The sequence below is a fragment of the Neopelma chrysocephalum genome, unplaced genomic scaffold (genome assembly GCF_003984885.1).
Source record: "Neopelma chrysocephalum unplaced genomic scaffold, ASM398488v2 Primary Assembly neopelma1_105, whole genome shotgun sequence".
Classification (NCBI taxonomy): Eukaryota; Metazoa; Chordata; class Aves; order Passeriformes; family Pipridae; genus Neopelma; species Neopelma chrysocephalum.
The window spans coordinates 654559-674265 of record NW_020897769.1 but is presented as its reverse complement, the minus strand read 5'-3'; the positions used below and the strand labels follow the sequence as shown (position 1 = coordinate 674265).

At 58.0% G+C, this 19707-nt stretch overlaps 1 protein-coding gene across 1 annotated transcript in view; it reads right to left on the bottom strand.

Annotated features, from left to right (window-relative positions):
- Positions 1 to 3970: 3970 nt before the first annotated feature.
- Positions 3971 to 19707, bottom strand: part of BCORL1 (BCL6 corepressor like 1) — a 35615-nt gene continuing 19878 nt past the window's right edge. Inside the window, exons 2-13 of the mRNA XM_027696092.1 lie at positions 18598 to 18688; positions 15808 to 18426; positions 15343 to 15508; positions 14868 to 14948; positions 14281 to 14712; positions 12114 to 12343; positions 11823 to 12029; positions 11570 to 11736; positions 11295 to 11440; positions 10364 to 10441; positions 5992 to 6145; positions 3971 to 5423 (exon numbers count right to left, since the gene is read on the bottom strand). Coding sequence (XP_027551893.1) covers positions 5147 to 5423; positions 5992 to 6145; positions 10364 to 10441; positions 11295 to 11440; positions 11570 to 11736; positions 11823 to 12029; positions 12114 to 12343; positions 14281 to 14712; positions 14868 to 14948; positions 15343 to 15508; positions 15808 to 18426; positions 18598 to 18688 — 4648 coding nt within the window. The 3' untranslated portion in view covers positions 3971 to 5146. The remainder of the gene's footprint in view (positions 5424 to 5991; positions 6146 to 10363; positions 10442 to 11294; positions 11441 to 11569; positions 11737 to 11822; positions 12030 to 12113; positions 12344 to 14280; positions 14713 to 14867; positions 14949 to 15342; positions 15509 to 15807; positions 18427 to 18597; positions 18689 to 19707) is intronic.

The following is a 19707-nucleotide window of genomic DNA, read 5'->3' as shown; positions in this document are numbered from 1 at the left end:
CCCCACAGCTGGCTTTGCCCACAGCAACAAGCTTGGAGAGCCTGGGGGGAAAGCTGCTGCCATTGGGATCCTCCCCAGGCACCACATCACACGATCCATGGTGCCTCTCCTGTTTGGTGATCCCCTCCCCACTGCACCCAGGGTGTCACTGCTAGTCCCCAGGCACAGGTTACCTGGGTGAGGGAATACAGGTGTGACAAGAGTGGCACCAGATGCCACTTGGGCTCTGAGGGCAGGGCTGGGAAGGGCAGGGGTGGAGCCGCACTGTCCCACAGAGCAGCCACCTCGTGACACCTCCATCCCACAGGAGCCCTGGCACACCTGGAGGAGCCAAAGAGCTCCCTGGGCCTGAACCGAACATTCCACCACCTGGGTGGTGTCACCTCCAAGGAGGTGCTGCTGCTCTGCTGCCCAGGCTGCAGGGGGGGATCCCCATACGCTCCCAAAAGGTGCCAAGAGCAGCCGTGAGAGACCCACTGTGGTGGCAGGGGCTGCTCGGGGCACAATGGGATGTGGGGGTGCTGCCCCATGCCCGGTTCCACCCAGTTCTGGGCATGGGCATTTCCCTGCTGTGGTGGTTTGGCCCTGGCTGGATGCCAGGTACCCACCAAAGCTGCACCATCACTTCCCTCCACCGCTGGGCAGGGCAGAGAAAATGCAACAGAAGGGTCATGAGTTAAGGACAGGGAGAGGTCACTCAAGGCGATTCAGACTCTGACTTGGGGAAATAAGTTACCCCTCGCAATCAGAACAGGATGATGACAAGTAAAACAAATCTTAAAAACATTTTCCCCACACTTCTCTCTCCTTCCCAGGCTTTCCCTCCTTCCCTGCAGCCCAGGGTGTTGGGATGGGGGGGTCATGGTCAGTTCAAAATGTGTTGTTTCTGCATCTGCTTGTGGAGAGGAGTTGGAATCCTTCCCCTGCTCCAGGGTGGAGTCCCTCCCACGGGAGATAGTTCTCCATGAACTGCTCCAGTGTGTGTCCCTTTCCAGGGGGTCAGTCCTTCAGGAACTGCTCCAGCATGGGTCCCCCACAGGGTGACAAGTCCTACCAGCAAACCCCTTCAGTGTGGGCTCCTCTTTCCGTGGGTCTGCAGGTCCTTGCCAGGACCCTGCTCCAGCATGGCTTTCCCATGGGTGTACAGCTCTTGGGCATCCCCCTGCTCCTTGTGGGCTCCTCCCTGGGCTGCAAGTGGATCTCTGATCCATCGTGGACCTCCCCAGGCTGCAGGTGGATCTCTGCACCCCATGGCCCTCCCTGGGCTGCAGGGACACAGCTACCCCACCATGGGCTGCCCCACAGGCTGCAGGGGAACCTCAGATGTGGAGCTTGGAGCACCTCCTGCCCCTCCTTCTGCACTGCCCTGGGGGTCTGCAGGGCTGTTCCCCTCCCATATTCACACTCCACTCTTCTTGGGACCCAATTCATCTGTGCAGTAACTTTTTATTCCTCCTTAAATCCCTCATCCCCGAGGTGTCACTGCCATCTCTGATGGGCTCGGCCTTGGCCAGCGGCGGGTCTGTCCTGGAGCTGCTGGAACTGGCTCTGACAGACATGGGAGAAGCTTCTCACTGTAAGCTCCCCCCCACCCCTCTACCAGAAGCTGGCCACGCAAACTCAATAACCTGGCAACTGCCCTGGGTGATGCAGGGCCTCACAGAGCCCGGGGGACATTGTGACACAGGGGGGCCTGATGGCACCAAGGATCCATTGTGACATTACAGGGCCTCGTGGCATAAAGGAAGGGGCCCTTGTGACACTGCAGGGCCTCATGGCACCAAAGAAGAGGCCATTGTGACACTGCGGGGCCCTGCCCTGCCCTGCCCAGGAGCTCCCTGGGGTGCCCACTCCAGCAGAGCAGAACACCTTGCTCGGGAGGCAACAGCTCTCTTTTCCTTCTCTCACCTGCAGGGAAGGAACCACGGAGAAGAGGAACACCAACCTGCCCCCCAAAGAGGGGCACCAGCTGAGAGACAGGACAGGGGGCAGAGGCCGAAGGTGGGATGGCGCCGGTCGTGCCAACACTGTGCCAAAGCAGCCGCCTCCACTCCCCTCCTCCCGCCCCCACCAGCGGCAGCCTCGGGACAGCCAGGGCCAGTCCCTCCATGAGGACACGCTGCCCTCGCCCTCCAGCACGCTGAGCTCCAGGAGCTGTCCCGGCCGTCCCTTGCCCCCGGCCAGCAGCACCGCCGCCCGCAGCCAGCGCCCCAGGGTGAAGAGCTGCTGGGCCTGCAGTGGGGTGGCGAGGCCGCAGCCCCAGAAGCAGGACAAGGACCAAGGATGGTCGGATGAGGCTCCCCTTGTGCCTCAGCGCTGCAAACACATCATCATCTCCCGCATCCCTGTCCCAGCAGCAGCTGCTGGGAGGAGCCAGGCGAGCCCTGCCAATCCCCCTCTCCCCCTTCACGCCTACAAGGCAAAACCATCCCCCGGCCCACGGAGAGAGGTCTCTCACTGTGTCAAGCAGGAAACCCAGCCTAAGACCCCAGCACAGCGGGCGGATTCAGCTGTTCGTCAACGCGCTAAGCAGGAAACCCACCCAGAGACCCCCCCACAAGGGGTGGATTCAGCTGTTCCTCAGCATGCTGAGCAGGAGACACAGACAGAGGAGCAAACTTCAGCCGCTCCCCTCTTGGTTGACCAGGAGACACAGACTGAAACTCTAATACAAGAAGAGGAGATTTCGCCTGCTCCTCAACTCATCGACCAGGAGACACAGATCGAGTCCCCGGTCCCACGCAGCCCCTCAGCCCTCAGCTCGGCCCTCTCCACCACAGAGCTCTGCTCTGCTGCCCCGGCTGCTCGGCAGCGGCTGCCCCTGTTGCGGAGGGCGCTCGGGGCGCTGCGCGGGATGTTGTGGTGCCCGTGCCTGGCGGGACAGCCCGAGCAGCGGCGGGACCCCGGGGACGGCTGCTGCTCCGAGCCGGTGCAGCATCCCCGGGCCGGCACGGCGGGGACGGGGGCAGGGGCGGCACCGCAGGCGTTCCCCGCCGCCGAGGACACCGAGCCGCCACCGTTCTCGTGGCCGTGGCTCATCGAGACGAGCCTGTGACTGGCCACGGCGACTGTTAATAAAAGGTTTCGCCTTTCCCATCGTGCTCGCCAGTGCCTGGTCCATCGGGAGAAAGGCGGGTGCAGGGAAGGCCCGTGCCGGCAGGCAGAGAGGGAGAGCCCCTGTGCTCCTTCAGCCAAGCAGAGCCCGTGCCCTTGGCCTCTCTCCTGCCTTCTGGTGCTCCAGCTCCTCTGGTTCAGACCCCTTCAGGTTCCTCCCTTCCACCCACCTGCCTCCGAGAGAACATTTCAGATCATAAATTTGGTGAGTTTTCCCTAATCCCTGCACCTCTTTGGCCTGAGGAGGAACCTCCCCAGCATGGTGGGGGTAGCAGCACCTGCACGAGCCTCTCTCCCCTCTGTTTTTGGGACCCTCCTTGACGGCTCCAGTGCTGAGAGCAGTGGGAGCAGCACTGTTCCTCCTTGGGGAGTCAATCCTCGGTGGTACCTGAGCAAAGCTTTCCTCCAAAGCTTTCCTTCCTTCCAAAGCTTACCCCTATCAGGGCATTCCTGCATATCAGGGCATACCCTTTACAAGGAAAAAGAATAACAATATCTCAGAAGAGCCCCACGAGCTCCCTCTGCTCCCGAAGGGGTGAATGAAGCCAGACAGGGACTGGCTGCCCCACAGATGGGGCTGGGGGGGTGCTGAGGGCAGGCAGGGCTACCCAGCCATCAGTGGTGGCATCTGGCCATGGCCAGGCTTGGCTGCAGAGCTCCCATCACCAGGGTCAGGCAGGAGCCAGCAGAGTGTCCCCAGGTTTTTCTGGCTCAACACTGTGCAGAGACATGGGCCCTGCAGATCCCACAGCCCTCACAGCCAACCCTCTCCCTTCCCTGAGCCACAGGCTCGAGCTGACACACATGGAAACCTGCCCAGACTCAGGACACAGAAGAAAGGGCAGGAGACATTGGGCCTGATGCAGGTTTTTTCTGTACATCAGTGTTTTTGACACCACAGCCTGTTGCTGCATATAATAAAACAGAAATCAGAAAGAGCAACCAGAATACACACCCAAAGGCAAAAAACCCTCGGCTTAAAGAAGGTGCTGCCGGGCCCCCAGGGGGAGGCTGGCAGTGAGGGTCCAAGGGGGGGACACGCCTGCCCTGGCTGGGGAGAAACACAACACAAAGAAAAAAACGAACCAACAAAAAAACCCCACCCAAGGCTCCCGCTGGGGAGCGGGGAGAGCCGGAAATCCCCCGATTGTCCCGTCCTCAGTCCTGTTAGCACCTGTACAATAAAACTGTACCGGCCCCGGAGCGGAGCAGCCTGCCCGTGCCCGCTCCCTCCCGGAGAGATGCTCCCGGGGACACCGGCGGGGAGCGGGGCAAGGAGGGGGCTTCTGCCGTGGAGACAGTCCCTGGGGCAGGGGGACAAGCTGCCGAAGCGTGGGGTGTGCTGGGGGGCCGCGGGCTGCCCCTGCCCGGGCGGCAGCCGCCTGGGACGGGGAGCAGCAGCACAAATGAGATGGAGGAAAGAGCCCGGGAGAGGATGGAGCAGCGGGGCTGGCTCCCGGCTGGGGCTGAGTGCCGGTGGCAGGAGCCAGCTCCAAAGCCAAGGGAAGGGGCTGTCCCAGGCTGCAAGGGCCAGGACCCTCTGGGCCTGGCCAGCCTCGGGGCACGCTGGAGAGGGGTTGGGGGACGGCCTCATCCCCTGGCCCGGAGCTCACCATCACAGTGATACAGACTCAGCAAAAACAAAGAAAACATTACAAATTAAATACTAATTAAATAAATACTATGGAAGACGTTGGGAGGGGGAGGGCAAACGGAGAGGCGCAGTTCCTGGGGGTCCAGCGGGGAGGGGCGGCGGCTCCCACCACCCCTGGCTGCCCCGTGAGCCCCGTGGAGGGGCTCCATCACCCACTGGGGCTGGATGGGATGGCAGCGGCAGCGACCGCCGCTGCTCGTGGCCAAGGGATCCCGGGAAGTCCTTAGAGGCGAGGGTCCTCCCTCCCCAGCTGCAGGAGACCCTGAGGAGAGGAGGAGTGGCTGCCCAAAGACTCGGGTCCCTGCTGCTGGCGCTGAGAGAGCTGCTTCCCCTTGGTCCTTATTATTGCCTCGTGATGCCGGGAGCGACCCGTCCCCGTCAGCTGCTCCAGGCCTGGTACTCCACCGCCGAGCCCAGCAGCTGCAGCAGCTCGGGCTCGTAGTGCACCAGCTCCACAGTCTCTGCCGTGCCCGGCGCTGGCTCGGGGCTCGCCGGCACCTCCTCCTGTGCCAGCACCTGGCTCAGGGACACCTGGCGCTGGAACTCTGCCCGGGGCAGCGTGGCGATCTCCAAGTGCGGGAAGCGGGCCTGGAATATGCGTGAGGACAACTTCAGCCGCTTGAGCACGTCCGAGAAGAGGAACCAGTTGCAGGGCCTGAGAGGACGGCAAGAAGATGGTGGGTTAGGGGTGGAGGGGGCTGCAGGCACAGTGCCCACCTCCCAGGGAGGAGAAAGGGGAGCTTCCTGACAGGCATGGCACAGGCACCCACGGCAGCAGGATGTGCCTGCCCATGGAGCAGGACTGCGTGGGGGGAGCCCTGATGAGCCTCTCCTGCTCTCTGAGAACATTCCAGGCTGCCCCAAGCGAGGCAGCGCTGCTTCCCCAACTTCCCCAGCACTGCAGCCACAACTTCCCCTCTGTTGCCCAGAGCAGCTGGGGCTGCCCCATCCCTGGAAGTGTCCCAGGCCAGGTTGGAGGGGGCTTGGAGCAACCTGGGATAGTGGAAGGTGGATGGCAGGGGGTTGGAATGGGATGAGCTTTAAGGCCCTTCCCAACCCAAACCATTCTGGGATTCTGTGATGATTCTGTGAAAATAACCACCTGAGATACACCAACTGCTCTTCAGCCTGTCGGAATGACTGACGTGCTGGATGTGGTGCCGCCTGTGCCGGGGCTGTGCCCCCCCGTGGCACTGCTCTCTGCTCCAGGGAAGGATACTTACCCCCGGGACACGGACACTTGGAGGTTGTAGCTGGGAAGCAGTGGCTTGTCTGAGAACTCAAACATGAAGTTGTCTGCTTCTTGCTCCTCTTCCTCCTGGTCTGAACTCCCCGGAGGGTTGAGCAGAAGGTCGCAGCCGATGGTGTCCTTCCCCTCTGCAACAGGCAGGACAGAGGTTGGCACCACTCACAGTCACACAGCAGCCAGTGCTGGCACTCCCTGGGGACGGCTCTGGCCGCTGCCACAACCCCACAAGCACCTTCCCACAACACCCCAGCAGCCATATGTGAGCTGTGTCCCTCCTGCTCTCCCCCAGCCCCTTGTCCCAGAGGTACATGGAGTGAGTGTTGGCTGCTCTGCACAGTGAGACTCTGCTCGCTGACCAGGTCACGTGGAAAGAACATCCCAAATCATGGCAGGAACCTCAGGTGTGCTGTGATCCCACAGGTGGGACAGGGCACAACCTGCACCACGAGCTATCCCACTGGCAGACCCCAGAGTGTCCCTGACCTGGCCTTGGCCCCTCTGCCATGCCAGCACAGCCCTCCTCAGCCTGGAAGAGCCTGAAACAGTGAGGTGGATGTAGAGAGACTTTGCCTGCATAGGCCCTACTAAAGAAGGCACAGCAAGTGCTCTGCTCAAGAGCTTCTCCACCCAGATGCCACCCCCAGAATATCCAGAAGGTGATCCAGAGGAGCCAGCATCCGTGCCCCAGGGAGGACAGTCTTTGTTTGTGCCAACAAAGACTAATCCAACCAAGCAAACATGAGGGGAAATTTAGGTTCGATATACAGAAGTTCCTCTCTGTGAGGGTGGTGAGGCCCCAGCACAGGTTGCCCAGAGGAGCTGTGGCTGCCCCATCCCTGGAAGTGTTGGACAAGGCTTGGAGAAACCTGGTCCAGTGGAAGGTGTCCCTGCCCATGGCAGGGGGTGGGACTAAATCGTCTTTAAGGTCCCTTCCAACCCAAACCATTCTATGATTCTATGACTTATAGAATCCACCCTGCAGATAAAAGCTGGCTATTCCAGGAGGCACCTGAGCTCCAGCAGGACCTGAGTCCAGAGGAGATGGAGAACAGCATGCTGGATCCATAAACCATTTAAAGACAGGCAAATTTCTTATTCACCAGTCTGAAAAGCTCCTGTTGAAAAGGAGCTTGCTGCCTGGATTTTATTATTAAGAGGTATGAATAGTCTTGGTTTTGCAGAGTGGTTTTGTACCAGTGAGATAATAACGGATAACTCCAAAAACTTCCAGAAAATAGAGTTTAGATTCTATAGAGAGCAGCCAGACCCAATGTGCTGGTGAACAAATAAAGCAATCATGTAAAAGTTCAACACCACGCATGAGAGAAAAGGCTAAAAACAAACAAAAAAAATCTTCTGGTTGCTCCACAAGGAAGCTCCACACACCAGACTGCTCACCCGGCACGGATGGGATTCCAATAGAGGAACAACAGCAGATGACAGGAGACACTGGTTCAAGCAGGGTCTCAGAGAAAAATAGAGTCATTTATTAGTGTTGCCAAGGGAAAAAAATCCCTAAGAAACAGAAAAGCAGAGTGCTGAAATCGTCAGAATTCGCTGTAGAATAGGACAAAAATAAGTGACACGGATATTGATCCGATGTCGCTGCTGGCAAAGCTCAGATGCTAGCACTGAAAAACCTCAAGTTTCTTGAGCAATGCAGGAAAAAGAGAATTAAATGCATTTAAAGTGGCAAAAATAGGGCCCAGTGTCTGTCCTGAAAGCTCAGTCCTGTCTGTCAGGAGAGTGAAGGCTGGGACAAGGACAGGAACATCCTGTACCACCGCAGGAGACAATCAGGCACAACAATGTCTGTCCCAGGTGGAGACAAACCCCAGAGTGGGACTTTGTGTCTGGAGCTCCAGCAGCACCAAGTCCAGGACACTGATGACTTTTCCACACTCGGACCTCAGAGATCCCACACCCTGGCTTCCGTCATTATCCTTCTGCCCCCAAGAGATTTGCAGACTTCAAGGAAAATATGGACAACATTCCTGCCTCAAAGAATAGCAACAGCTCGAGCAGGGCCTGGGATTTCTCCTCCACACTGAGGGACGAGCAGTGCCTCAGCTGGTGGAGCTGATGGAAAGGGAGACTCCAAAGGGATGATCCGGGAGGAGCTGTTTGCTGCCTGTGACAACTGGGAGCAGCTCGGTTATTCCAGAGCAGAACCTGCCTTGGGCTGTACCCACTCCAGGTGACCGAGGCGACTGCTGAGGTATCTGAGTCAAAAAGAGCCACTTCAGGACACCCAGTAAACATGGTGTAAAGAAACCAACCCCATGTTTCAGACTGGGGCATCCTGCTTTTCCTGCAGCGCTGGCAGCAGCCGGCAGCGGTGCCTGACAGAGCGCAGGTGACACAGGGTGACACCGCCACTGCACCGCTGCTGTAAGCTGATCTCAGGAGGATGGCGAGCAAGGTCCCTTCCTGTGCCTGCTGGAAACAGACCTGGCAGGGTAAGGGATCACTTCCCAGCTGGGTTAGCTCCTGCCTTGCCAGGCAGCCTCCCAAAGGCAGCACGGGGAATGCTCCGTGGATGGGGCAGAAGGAGGTGGTGTGCCCAGATGGTGTGCCCGGCCTTCAGACAGCAGCATGGCACAGCTCCATATTGGGATCTCCCTGAGCCAGAGATGGAAATACTCCACAAGCAACACCAAAGCCATGGGGCTCCAGAACCTTTTTGCAGCTGACATTTCCCCAGGGATCATCACCCCCACATCTGGGAGAACCTCTGTTCTCCACAGGGGTACCTGTCAAAGCCTAGAGCACCAGAGGTGTGAACGTCGGCCCAACCAACACTGGAAGGAACTTTCCACTACAGAAAGGATGAAATGATGCTTCCAGGGAAGGGTAGAGGCAGATCAGTGTGGAATTTGTCTGGCTTGTTAACAGCTTCAGGTTGCCCAGGAGAGAAGGAAAACCTGGCAGATGGCACCATGTGAGTAACAGGGACCCAGCAGAGACATATCCACAGTGGCCAGGACTCAGTGTGAAGTCCCACTGGAAAAGGTTGGATGTGTGGTGGTCTTTCACCACTCCCAAATAAAGAAATACTCTGAAAAGCCCAATGAAGGTCCAGGGGCAGGAAAAGAAGTGCAGTCCCCAGCCCTCTCTGTGGAGATTTTCCATGTGTTAGCCAAGGATCCAAGTAAGGCCCTTTGAGCAGCGGACTGAAATCACTGTGGCATCCCAGTCCCCCTCCACCCCCAAGGAACACCTAAAGAGTCAGTGATGGTTTGCTTACTGAAGAAACAATATCTTTCTTTTTGCCTACAGGGGTGGAAAACAGAAATGTGGGAAGACAGCAGCCTACAGCCTGAGACAAGAGCTTCCAGAGGAAAGGACACAAGCAGATACCAAAACTCAAGCACAAAGCTCTCTGGGAAACTAGGAACTCAGCAGTGACCAAAGAGAGCCAAACTCTCCTACCCACGAATTCACACACCATTTTCCTTCCTTGTTTATCAGAGAAATCCAAGTGGGAACAAGTGATAAATCAGAAAGAGTAATATCTTTAAAAATATCACCAAGAATAGCTATTTTTCCTTCATAAAGGCTGGTGAGAGCTTCAAGAGTAAGAAAATTCAAGGAAGGAGGCTGAGGTTTCAACCGTTTCCTTGGCAGGCCTGAGGTACAACAGCCTACAAACAGTGCTCTTAAGAGTGCAGAATTTCTCTTGTTCCAGAATGGAGAGACATCAGGGTCCTCCAAGGATAAATCCTCTACCAAGAGCACTCTCCTGAACGTATCAGATTTTTAACGTTTCTAGAAGGATGTTGGAAACAATGAAGGTGAGCAACTAAAATCAACAAGCAGCCTTTCAGCCTGCCAGAGGCTGGAGGGACTCCAGTGTGCCACAGGCTTATGCCAGATCCAGAACATCTTCACTGGGAAATGCCTGGTGTTGTAAGAAGAGGACCTCCCCTCCAAAGCAGAGGAGAGGGATGGGCAGCTCTGGGAACCATGGAAGTTCAAGACTTCTATAGCTTGAAGGAAAGAGTATGTCCTTCACCTTCCTTGGGCTCACCTTGGTGACTGGTTAGCAAGGGAGCAACAAGAACTGCCATGAGAATGACACGCTCTGGGACTGATATCCAAAGACCCTCAGGAATTACCAGCAGCACTTGGGAGCCCAGTCCTGCACTTGGAGGGATGCACATATGCAGTTTCCCACAGAAAAAGTCCCTTTCAGGAGCAACTCCCAGCATGTAACACCACAGAAAAGCCTCTATCCAAGGTGTGAGTGGGGAGGGATGTGGACAAACCCGAGGGAACAACGCGTTGTTACCTGGCATCACCTCCTGCTCTGCTGCTGTCAGTGACCAGGCCCAGACTGCACTCACCTAGCACAGAGCTGCTGTAGAAGTCCCAGGCTGTCCGAGGGTCTCCGTCAGAGCGGCCCTGGAGATCTGACAGGTAATCTAGAGAGGGACAATCGAGAGGGTTAACGGACCAAAGCACAATCCTGGCATGGATATCCACTGATATGGGGGGGAGCTGCTCCACATCTCCTGCTTTTCCTGCTTGGGCAAAGGCTGAACCATGGCTTACAGGAAGGGTGTCCCTGCTTAGGAGAGGACATCACTCTAGGCCCCAGTCAGGAAATGGGAGCTGAAAAGGGAAAACAACTGACAACATCAAGTGGCTTGGAAAGAAAGGTTCTTAGGGTGGTCTTGAGCTCCAAATCAGCCCCCCAACACCTGCGTGTTGAGCCTGGAGGAGCTCAGACAGTGGGCAAACAGGGTTTTTCGACGCTGGAGATTTTCTGTCTTGTCTGTACCTGGGGACCACCACAACTCTGGCTGTCCCTTCTGTTGGGAGAACCCACAACATTCATCTTTCATGTACACACATGGTGCCAAATGCGGCCATAGGGAACCAAAATGGCCCTTTCTGCCAGCAGCAGCATTTGGGCAGCGCTGCTTTTGCACAGAAGGCAGCACTATTTGGCAGCAAAAACATGTTCACTTAGGTTAGGCAGTAGAACCAGGGACTGTGGAACAGTGTCTCCATGCAGAGCACTGTCTTTAGCTGTGTGACCACAGCACGGTCACCCCCTTGCACACTGAAGACTGAAAAGTGACTTGTGTCTTATATAGGAAACAGATAAAACTCTACAGTTAAAGTTTGGGTGGTAAAAACACGCTTGTGTGACAGGACAGAGCTAAAATGATGAGTCACCTGCTGCTCAAGCCCTTTGACACCCAGATTTGGCCCCGCACGCTGCCAGAGGGGAAGGACGGGAGCACTGTCACCCCCACGCCTGGCACCTACCACAGAGGAAGCGCTTCATCACATCGCTGGTGGCCAATTTCACTGCTGTCTGCCCAGAGTACGTGGCCAGAGTGGGATCAGCACCATAGGAAAGTAGAAGCCACATGGTTTCCAGGTTGTCATTTGCTACTGCATCATGGACAGGCCTGCAAGGACGGCAGCAGAAAGAGACCGGGCGTTGGCTAAGGAAACGCTCTGGTTTGGGTTAGGACCGATTTAGTGACGACTGACAGCTCCTCCCGAAGAACCCGCCCTCACCCAGGCGTGCCCCTCACCTGGTGCCGTCCTGGGCGCTGCAGTTCACGTTGGCTCCGTGCTCCAGCAGGATGTGCAGGATGTCGATCCAGCCGCGCGCGCAGGCCTCGTGCAGGGCCGTGTACCCCGCGTTGTCGCGGTGGTTCACGTCGCTGCTCTTCTTCTGCAGGCAGTACAGCACCACGTCCTGCGCCAACGAGAGCACGGCGGCCGTCACACACCGGCCCGGGGGAGGTGGCGGGGGGCACAGGGCAGGGGGGCACCAGCACTCACCTTGTAGCCCAGGCGAGCCGCTCGCTGCAGGAGGGTCTCCCCCGCGTTCTTGTTCACGATCAGCCGCCGAGCTCCGGGAGGAACGTTCTGGGCCGCGGGTGATTCCGGGGAGCTCCCTGGGCTGACCCGATGGGACTTACAAATTGTCCACAAGTCCTGGGGCTTCTTCGGAGAGCATGTTTTGGGCTGGTTGCAGCAGCCTTTCCCCTGGGAAAGAAAGGAATACAACTCCTTGACTCACAGGAGACCCCTTCTCCCCACACGTTTTCCCCTCATCCCTCCAAGCCATACCTTCCCCTCATCACAGATCCCTGCCAGGTGTTTGGTTTTGCATTTGCGTTTTCCTGATGGTTTCTCCAGCTCTTCTTGGACGGGAGAGCTGTCGGAGTGCTCCAGGAAGAAGCCATTCCGAAAGTCTGTGCGTCCTTGAGATTTCCGGGGGGATGGGGATAGCCTGCTCCTCAGCTGTAGCTCTGTGCCTTTACCCTTCCCAGACTCCTTCTGCTTCCGGTGCCTAAAATCTAAACGAAAAATGGGAATGAGGAGCTTTGGGCATTTTGTTTGGGAACAAACATTTCATTTCTAGGTGGGGATCTGGGAGATGTCCAGGTGGGCTGATTCAAGGGACCAAGAAGATAAACTCCAGGAACAAAACTTTCCATCTCTTAGGGACAATGCTGCCTCCAGTGCCACAGGAGGTTTTGTAGATCTCCAGGAGCAGCATCTTCAGATTCCACACTATGCTGAGACTCTGGAGCCTCCACATCAAGTACCACACATAACTTCCACTTATGTCCTGCTATTGCTAGGAAGCAGGGACCACAGATCTTGTACAGAAAAATGTCTTTGGACAAGATACCAAGGCAGAACCACAAACAAAATCTCAAAGCCAGCATGTCTCAGGTACTGTTGTGCTGTTCTGGTCTCCACACCTCAGGAAGAATGGAGTGGGAATGGGAAAGGCAACCAAAATGATGCAGGGGTGGAGATGTCACCCTACAAGAGGGACTGTGACTGCTCAGTCTGGAGAAGAAAAGGTGGAAAAGGATGTGACCAAAATTTGCAAAAATCCTGAAAGGGTGAATCTTGCTCACTCAACCCTGCAGCACAAGACTTACTGACACTCAATGAAATAAGTAAAAGATCAGTTCAAAACAGACGCTTCGGGCTCCACCGCCACTGGAGGTGGCTTCAGCCATAACTTCTGAATCCAAACTACTGCAGCTCACCTATCTGAGGGCCAAGCAAGCACCCCCTGAGGGAAACTTGACAGGCAGACACTCTCAACACGTGTGGTAAACCTGATGGAGAAAACCCTCCTGAATGCTGCTGCACTCAAACCTCCTTCCAGGCTCCTATTCTGAACAGGAGGCATCCTGAGAGCACCCCCGAGTTGCCAAGATGCCGGGAAGCCCATTTGAAACTTTGTTCCTGGTCTAACAGAGGCTCTCAGACAATGAGGTGATAGTGTAACACTGCTGGAGCAGAAACCTGGCTTGGGAGATCAGCTGGTGGGAGGACAGTGGCCACCTCTGCTCCTCAGAGCAGCTCAGCAGCACCTCAGCCTCTCCCAAGAAGTGTCAGTCTGAGCTTGGATGTGGCAGAAGGCAACAGGTCTGTGGCCATCACATCCCCTCCAAGAGCACAGCCAAAGTATGTGGAGGGCTGGCAGAAGTGCTGCCCCTGACAACTCCTCCCCCCCAGAAGTCACCTGTGTGACCCCGGACACAGCTACGGGCGCACACTGAGCTATCACACACCAAGGGATGTGTGTCCCTGCACAGGGAGAGGGGTCTGCAGGGACTGCTGCCCTCAGGGAAATGCTGATCACAGGTTTAGATTTGACCAGAGGGTCTGGCAGTTGTGGAGGAGGGAGCAAGAGCAGTGGCAGAGCAGAGACAGGCACAAGTGGGCTCACGGCGCGCTCCTCCTCGCAGGTACAAAGCGCAGAGGGGGGTTGCTCCGTCACTCCACCCTTGTTAATCCTCTCACCCTCCTGCTCCCTGGTGCAAATCTGCAAGTTGCCTTCACAAAGCAAGACAAAGCCAAGAGCAGCCCAGCTGAATTGTGACGGCTCCACGTCCCTCTGTGCTAGCCCAGAATGCTGAGCACCGCTCCCAGGGGCACATGGCTTGTCCAGAAATATTCCACTGTGCTACCTCGTCCCATTCTTGTTTTCCCACGCCCTCTGTCTTAATCTGAGGGTAAGATCAGTGTCTAATTAGCCACATAAATTGCTGTTTACTGCTCTGGAATTTACTGCAAATGTTTCTGAAAGAAGAGCCAATCGATTGAAGCGGCCCATGCTGTAGCCATCAAGTCATTAAAAATGACGGAGTTTCATCATTACAAAAAAAACCCTGAAAACCAAAATCCCCCAAAAATCTCACTGTAACGAAACAAAAAATCCCCACACTGGTTCCCAGTTTGGCACCAGAACCCCCTTCCCAGGTTGTACCTCCTTTGGATTTCCGCCTCCGGTGGGGATAGCCCACTTGCTCCTCCTCCCGCTCAGTCAGATATTCCCCTGTCTGGTATTTCCGACTTTTCTGCCGTCTCCTTTTCTTCCTTTTGATGTGGCCGTCTTCCTCCTCCTCCTCCTCCTCATTGGGCTCCCACAGCTGCCTGGGTGACTCTGCTCTCCAGGGCAGCTCGCGGGTCCTCCTCGTGTAACAGCTGTTCCTCTCGGACGCAGATCTGTCCCTGTCCCTGCGGCTGTGGCAGTGGGATGTCCTGTGGGATTTGCGCAGCTTGCGATGTTTCGGGGATGTCTCCTCCTCCTCCTCTTCCTCCTCCTCTTCTTCCTGATCCTCCTCCAGCAATGGTAAAATCTCCTGACTGGTCACATCACACTCTCCCGTCGCACCTGCAGAAGAGCCAGCGACGCTTCCTGCAAAAAAGTGGGATTTCTAGCTGACAAAAAAGCCAAGAGGTTCCACAAGACAAAGCCTTAAAGCAGAACAGAACACAGAGACAAGGCCACATGAAAAGGGAACGCTCCCAGTCCACCCAGGGCTGCCACTGGGGGCCCTGACACCAACTCACCTGACTGACTGCGCGTCCGGCTGCTCAGCACCACTGGAATGAAATCCCGAAAGTTGTTCTTGGGCTTCTTCTCCAGGTAACCTGTGAGGAAAACTGAGCCTTGAGAAAACACATCACAGGCCTGCAGCCTGGGAAGGGCGGTGCAGTGCCCCCATAGCAGGAGCTGCTGCGATGGGACAAGGTGGATGGCTTTAAACTGGAGGAGATCTGTTTAGGTTGGATATAGGGAAGAAGTTTTTGACAATGAGGGTGGTAAAACCCTGTCACAGGTTCTCCAGAGAGGTGCGGGATGCCCCATCCCTGGACACATCCAAGGCCAGGTTGGACAGGGCTTGGAGCAACCTGGGCTGGTGGCAACTGTCCCTGTCCACAGCAGAGGGGTGGAACGAGATGAACTTTAAGATCCCTTAAGGGATCAGTTTGGCCCCTCAGGCAGCCTGACCCTGCAGCAACCCCCCACTATTCCCAAGAGTACCTTCCTCATGGCCGTCCCCTCGGTGTGCCGGAGATGGGCACTCGTTCTTCGCTGGCCTCCTGCGCTTGCGCTTTACCCTGAGGCTGTTGTGATCCGTGATGGAGCCCAGGCTGCCTCGGCCTTCCCGCTTGCCCAGCTCATGTGGATTGTCGTGGTGTTTTTGCCACTGTGAAGGGAGGACACAGGCTGAAGCCGGAGCTGCCAACTGACCGAGTTGGAGCAGCACAGAAGAGACAAAACTCCGTCCCCCACTCATCACACTGGTGCCCTCCAGCGTTTTTGACACTCCAGATGCATTTTTTCCCTGGATAACCTGCGGCACAGGTACATTCCCCCACAGCCAGGCAATGCCCAGAGCATGGGTAGAAGGCCCTGTGCCCTCAGCCGCCCCCACTGTGAGCGCTCCCTCCTCTCCTCCAGCCCCACCTTTGCCATGACCCAGCAGTCCCAGCCCGTCCCACCCACCTTCCGGCCATGCCCGCTCCGGCTCCCTGACTTGCTCGGGGACTCCTCGCCATCCTGGCCTTGGCACTTCAGTCTCTTGTGGCTCTGCCTGGTATCCCCATCGTGCTGCCGCTTGGCCTTGCAGCGCGTGCTGCCCTCCTGCTTGACCTGTCCCGTTCCTTTGAGCTTGGCCTCGGTGAAGGCCTGGGGAGCAGCCCCGGCCTGCAGGCAGGTCGCAGACGGAAAGGACATGTCACACTCCACTCGCTCCTTCTTGACCCTGCACAGATCCACCTGCCGCACGCAAGGGAGGGGCTCCACAGCCGGCGGCTCCTGGGAGCCCTCGCAGCCCGGCTCCTTGCGCTGGCTCTCCGTGGGCACCTCCGGCACCACCCGCAGGCCCTGCTGCCCAGCCACGGGCAGGTCGTGCGACAAATATGCCGCTAACACTTGGTTTTTGGGTTTTGCATCTGACTGTTTGAGGCTACAGCTCCCCTGGGGAGCCTCAGTCTGTGCGTTGCCCTCCTGACCGGAGCCAGCCTCCGGCTGAGTGCACTCCTGACTCTTCGGAGCGTTGTCCAGCTTTCCTGTCCCCCCTTTCCCATCCAAAGCGCTGGTCTGAAGAGCTGGACCTCCCTCCAGTGGGGCTGGGTTGGCTGGCTCCTCATAGGGCTTGGGCAAGACCCGGCAGCTCTTGCTCTTGGCTGTAGCTTCCCGTTCCTGAGGTGAGAGCCGGGGCAGCCCCTCCAGCAGGCTCTGGGCAGCTGTGCTGGGCTCTGCAGGCTGCACACTCGGGAATGCCGGAAGCTCACCTGCTCCAGCTGGCTTGCAGGGGCTGCTCTGGTTTGGGGGCAGCTGTCCAGCCGTGGAGATGCCGATGGAAAGCAGAGGGGTTTGATGGTAAGGAGACCAGCCCAGAGGCAGAAGCTGAGGATTGGAAGGTTTTCCGTTGACAGGGCATCGTGGGTAGACACTTCCCTGGACGGGATTCCAGGTGGAGATGTCCTTGGACTGACACAAAGGAGCTCCTGGAGCAACTCTGCCATGAAGTTTTTTGGCAGGATCCTGCTGTCCTTCCGCGACAACCTGGTTGGCCTTCTTCCCACAGGGAACGCTGGCGCTGCGGGGCTCGCCCTGGTCGATGATGGAGATGGGCTCCTGCTTGGGCAGGTGGCGCGGGTCCCTGCCGAGGCTCATGCCGGGGTCCTTGCTGAGCAGCAGCGAGGCGGGCACGGGGTTGGCGACGCCGACGTAGGTGCCGGGAATGGTGCTGATAAGCGTGGTGTTCTTCACCCAGGAGCCCTGCTCGCCGTTGCGCAAGAACTCAGGGAAGATGACCAAGGGTGGGGTGGTGCCAAGACACGAGGTGACGCTGCTGCCTGCGGTCTGGGCCGCGCGCTGGGACTTGGAGAGGACGGTGGTGAGCAGGGCTTTGCCGCTGGTGTGCACGGGGGTGAGGATGGGCATGGGGGGGGTCTTGCGCTGGCTGGGAGGGGGCAGTTTCTGGCGGTTGGATTTGGAGGAAAGATCAAGAGGCATCTCGCTATACTCTGGGGATGAGACCATCTCACGCTCCAGCTGGGGAGGGGACTTCAGAGGAGACAGGGAAGTGGCAGCCCCCGGAGCATGTGGCTCGGGAGCTGCTGGAGCTCTGGCCTGCGCAGTGGTGCCGGAGGAGGGAGCGGCACTCCCAGCTGGTGCTGCCGGTGGAGCCTGGCTGGAGGGCAGGGCCGGGCCAGAGGGCAGGGCCAGGCCAGAGGGCAGGGCTGGACCAGAGGGCAGGGCCTGGCCAGCACTGGGCAGGGGAGCACTCTCTGCCGCAGCCTGGGCACCGCTTCCACCTGAGGGCGGAGGGCAGCTGAGCTGACTCACCTCCACAGACACCACTTTGGCATCCGAAGCCAAGGGCCTGGTGACAGAGAAGGTGTAGGGGTAGGAACGCAGCTCTGGCGAAGCGATAATGCCTGGCAGGCAACGCTCATGCAGGTAGGGAGGCAGCACAGGGAGGGTGAGTGTGGAGGAGACCCCCAGGGTGGCCGGGAGCGTGGCCACGCTGAGCGGCTGCCCACAGCTGGGCGGGGGGATGTACACCAGAGACTGGCTCGGGCTTAGCACCGCACCAGCCTGGAAGGACAGGGGCAGCTTTTGCATAGCAGGGGCCTGAGACGGGGGAAAGCACACCCTGTTCAATGTGAAGGTGGCAGGAGTGGAGGCAGAGGTGTTGCAGCTGGAGACAACCACGGACAACGTCCCTTCTGCCAGCACGCCTGGCCCTTGTGCTGCAGTGCTCGGGGGGGCTTTCTCCTTCCCAGCAGAGTCGCTCTCTGGAGCCACGGAGCAGGCTGGGGCAGCATCAGCCTGCTTGTCACTGGGAGGATCTGCTGGTGTCCAGGTAGCATCAGTACCACTGCTCTCCTCCTCCACAGCTCTGGGGGTTGCTGGCTCCTGCCCTCTGCCATCCCCCTGACCTGCCAGAGGGCCCAGGGCATCATCTGTCACAGTCTTTCCTGCACTCTCCGGGTTTGGGTTGGGATCAGGTGGCTGCTCCTCCAGTTTGGGTCCAAGCTTTTCCTCCACCTTGCCATCAGCATCCAGCCCCTGGGCACTGCTGCTACCACCGCTGACTGCTGTGAGCTCCACCTGCAATGAGAAGGGAGAAGGTGTTCCTGGGAGCTGTGCAAGTGGCTCCCAGAGAAGCAGGCAGGATCTTCCCACCCAGGACACAGAGGCAGAAGCAGCAAACAGCTCTGCTTGGCCTGTGCCATCAGGGAATGGCCTTCTTGGACCCTGCTGTGCAGGCAAGGAGCTCACCTCGGAAAGGCTGCTGCTGACGCAAAACTCTTGAGACCCCAAATGCTGGGAGCTGCTCGTTTTAGACTCCTCATCAGAAAGGGGGGCTCTCCTAGGTGAGGAAAAAGACACAGCATTACAAACCCCCAAATACCCTCCCTGGCATCCTATCCCTCCCTGTCCCTGTGTGGGACAGCGCAGCAGCTGTGCACCTTCCTTACCCACGGCCACCCGGCCTCACCGTGGGCCAGCCCAGCCCTCCCCACCGTGCTGTGTCACAGCCCAGAGCCACACACCCGCTCCTGTCCCCTCTGCTTCCCATTCTGACCCATCACACCTTTCCAGTCCCATCCACCCCTGAGCCTCATCCTGCTTGTCTCCCCTTCCACAGGCACCTCATTCCTGTTCCTCCTGCTTGCTCCCTGCCCCGGCACCCCCAGCCCAGCAAAGCTGGCTGTGGGATCTCTCTCCGATGCCAAAGCTCTCTGGACTCAGGTGGCCCAGACAGGAGCAGTGGGTGTCCACAGCCATCCCGATGTGCCACGTCCTGCTGACCAGCATGTCTCACCCTTTCACTCTGGAATATGATTCCTGAGTGGAAAGCCTGGATTCAGGACAAGGACTGTGACCTCCCTGGGACACTCCTGCCTTGGCAATATTCACTGGACAGCGTTTCCCCAGTGTTTAAGGGACATTGGGAAAAGCTGCTGGTGCCAGGATAAAACAGATCAAGTCTGGATTCTGTACATGACATGATTTCAGTTGGATTTGGTCCCTACATCCTGGGCTTTCACAGCAAAGTCAGAGATGAGCTATGGGTGCAAGCTTCCTCCCTGGGCTCTGGACCCCCAGTGCCAGGATCTTGCTCCACACCCCTGGCACCAGGACCCTGCTCTGGGCTGCCTCAGTGCTGGGACCCTGCTCCGTACCCGCAGCGCCGGGACCCCGCTCGCGGCTGCCTCCGTGTCCCCCGCACCGACCCTCGGGCCGATGACAGCTCGCTCAGTTCCTCCAGGCGCTCCCGACCACGCCGGCGCTCCCAGCGCTCCCCCGGACGCCCGTCACAGGCCGCGGGGCGGGGATGGCGGACGGGGCCGGGCCGCCTCGGCGCAGCCCGCGGCGGGGGGGGGG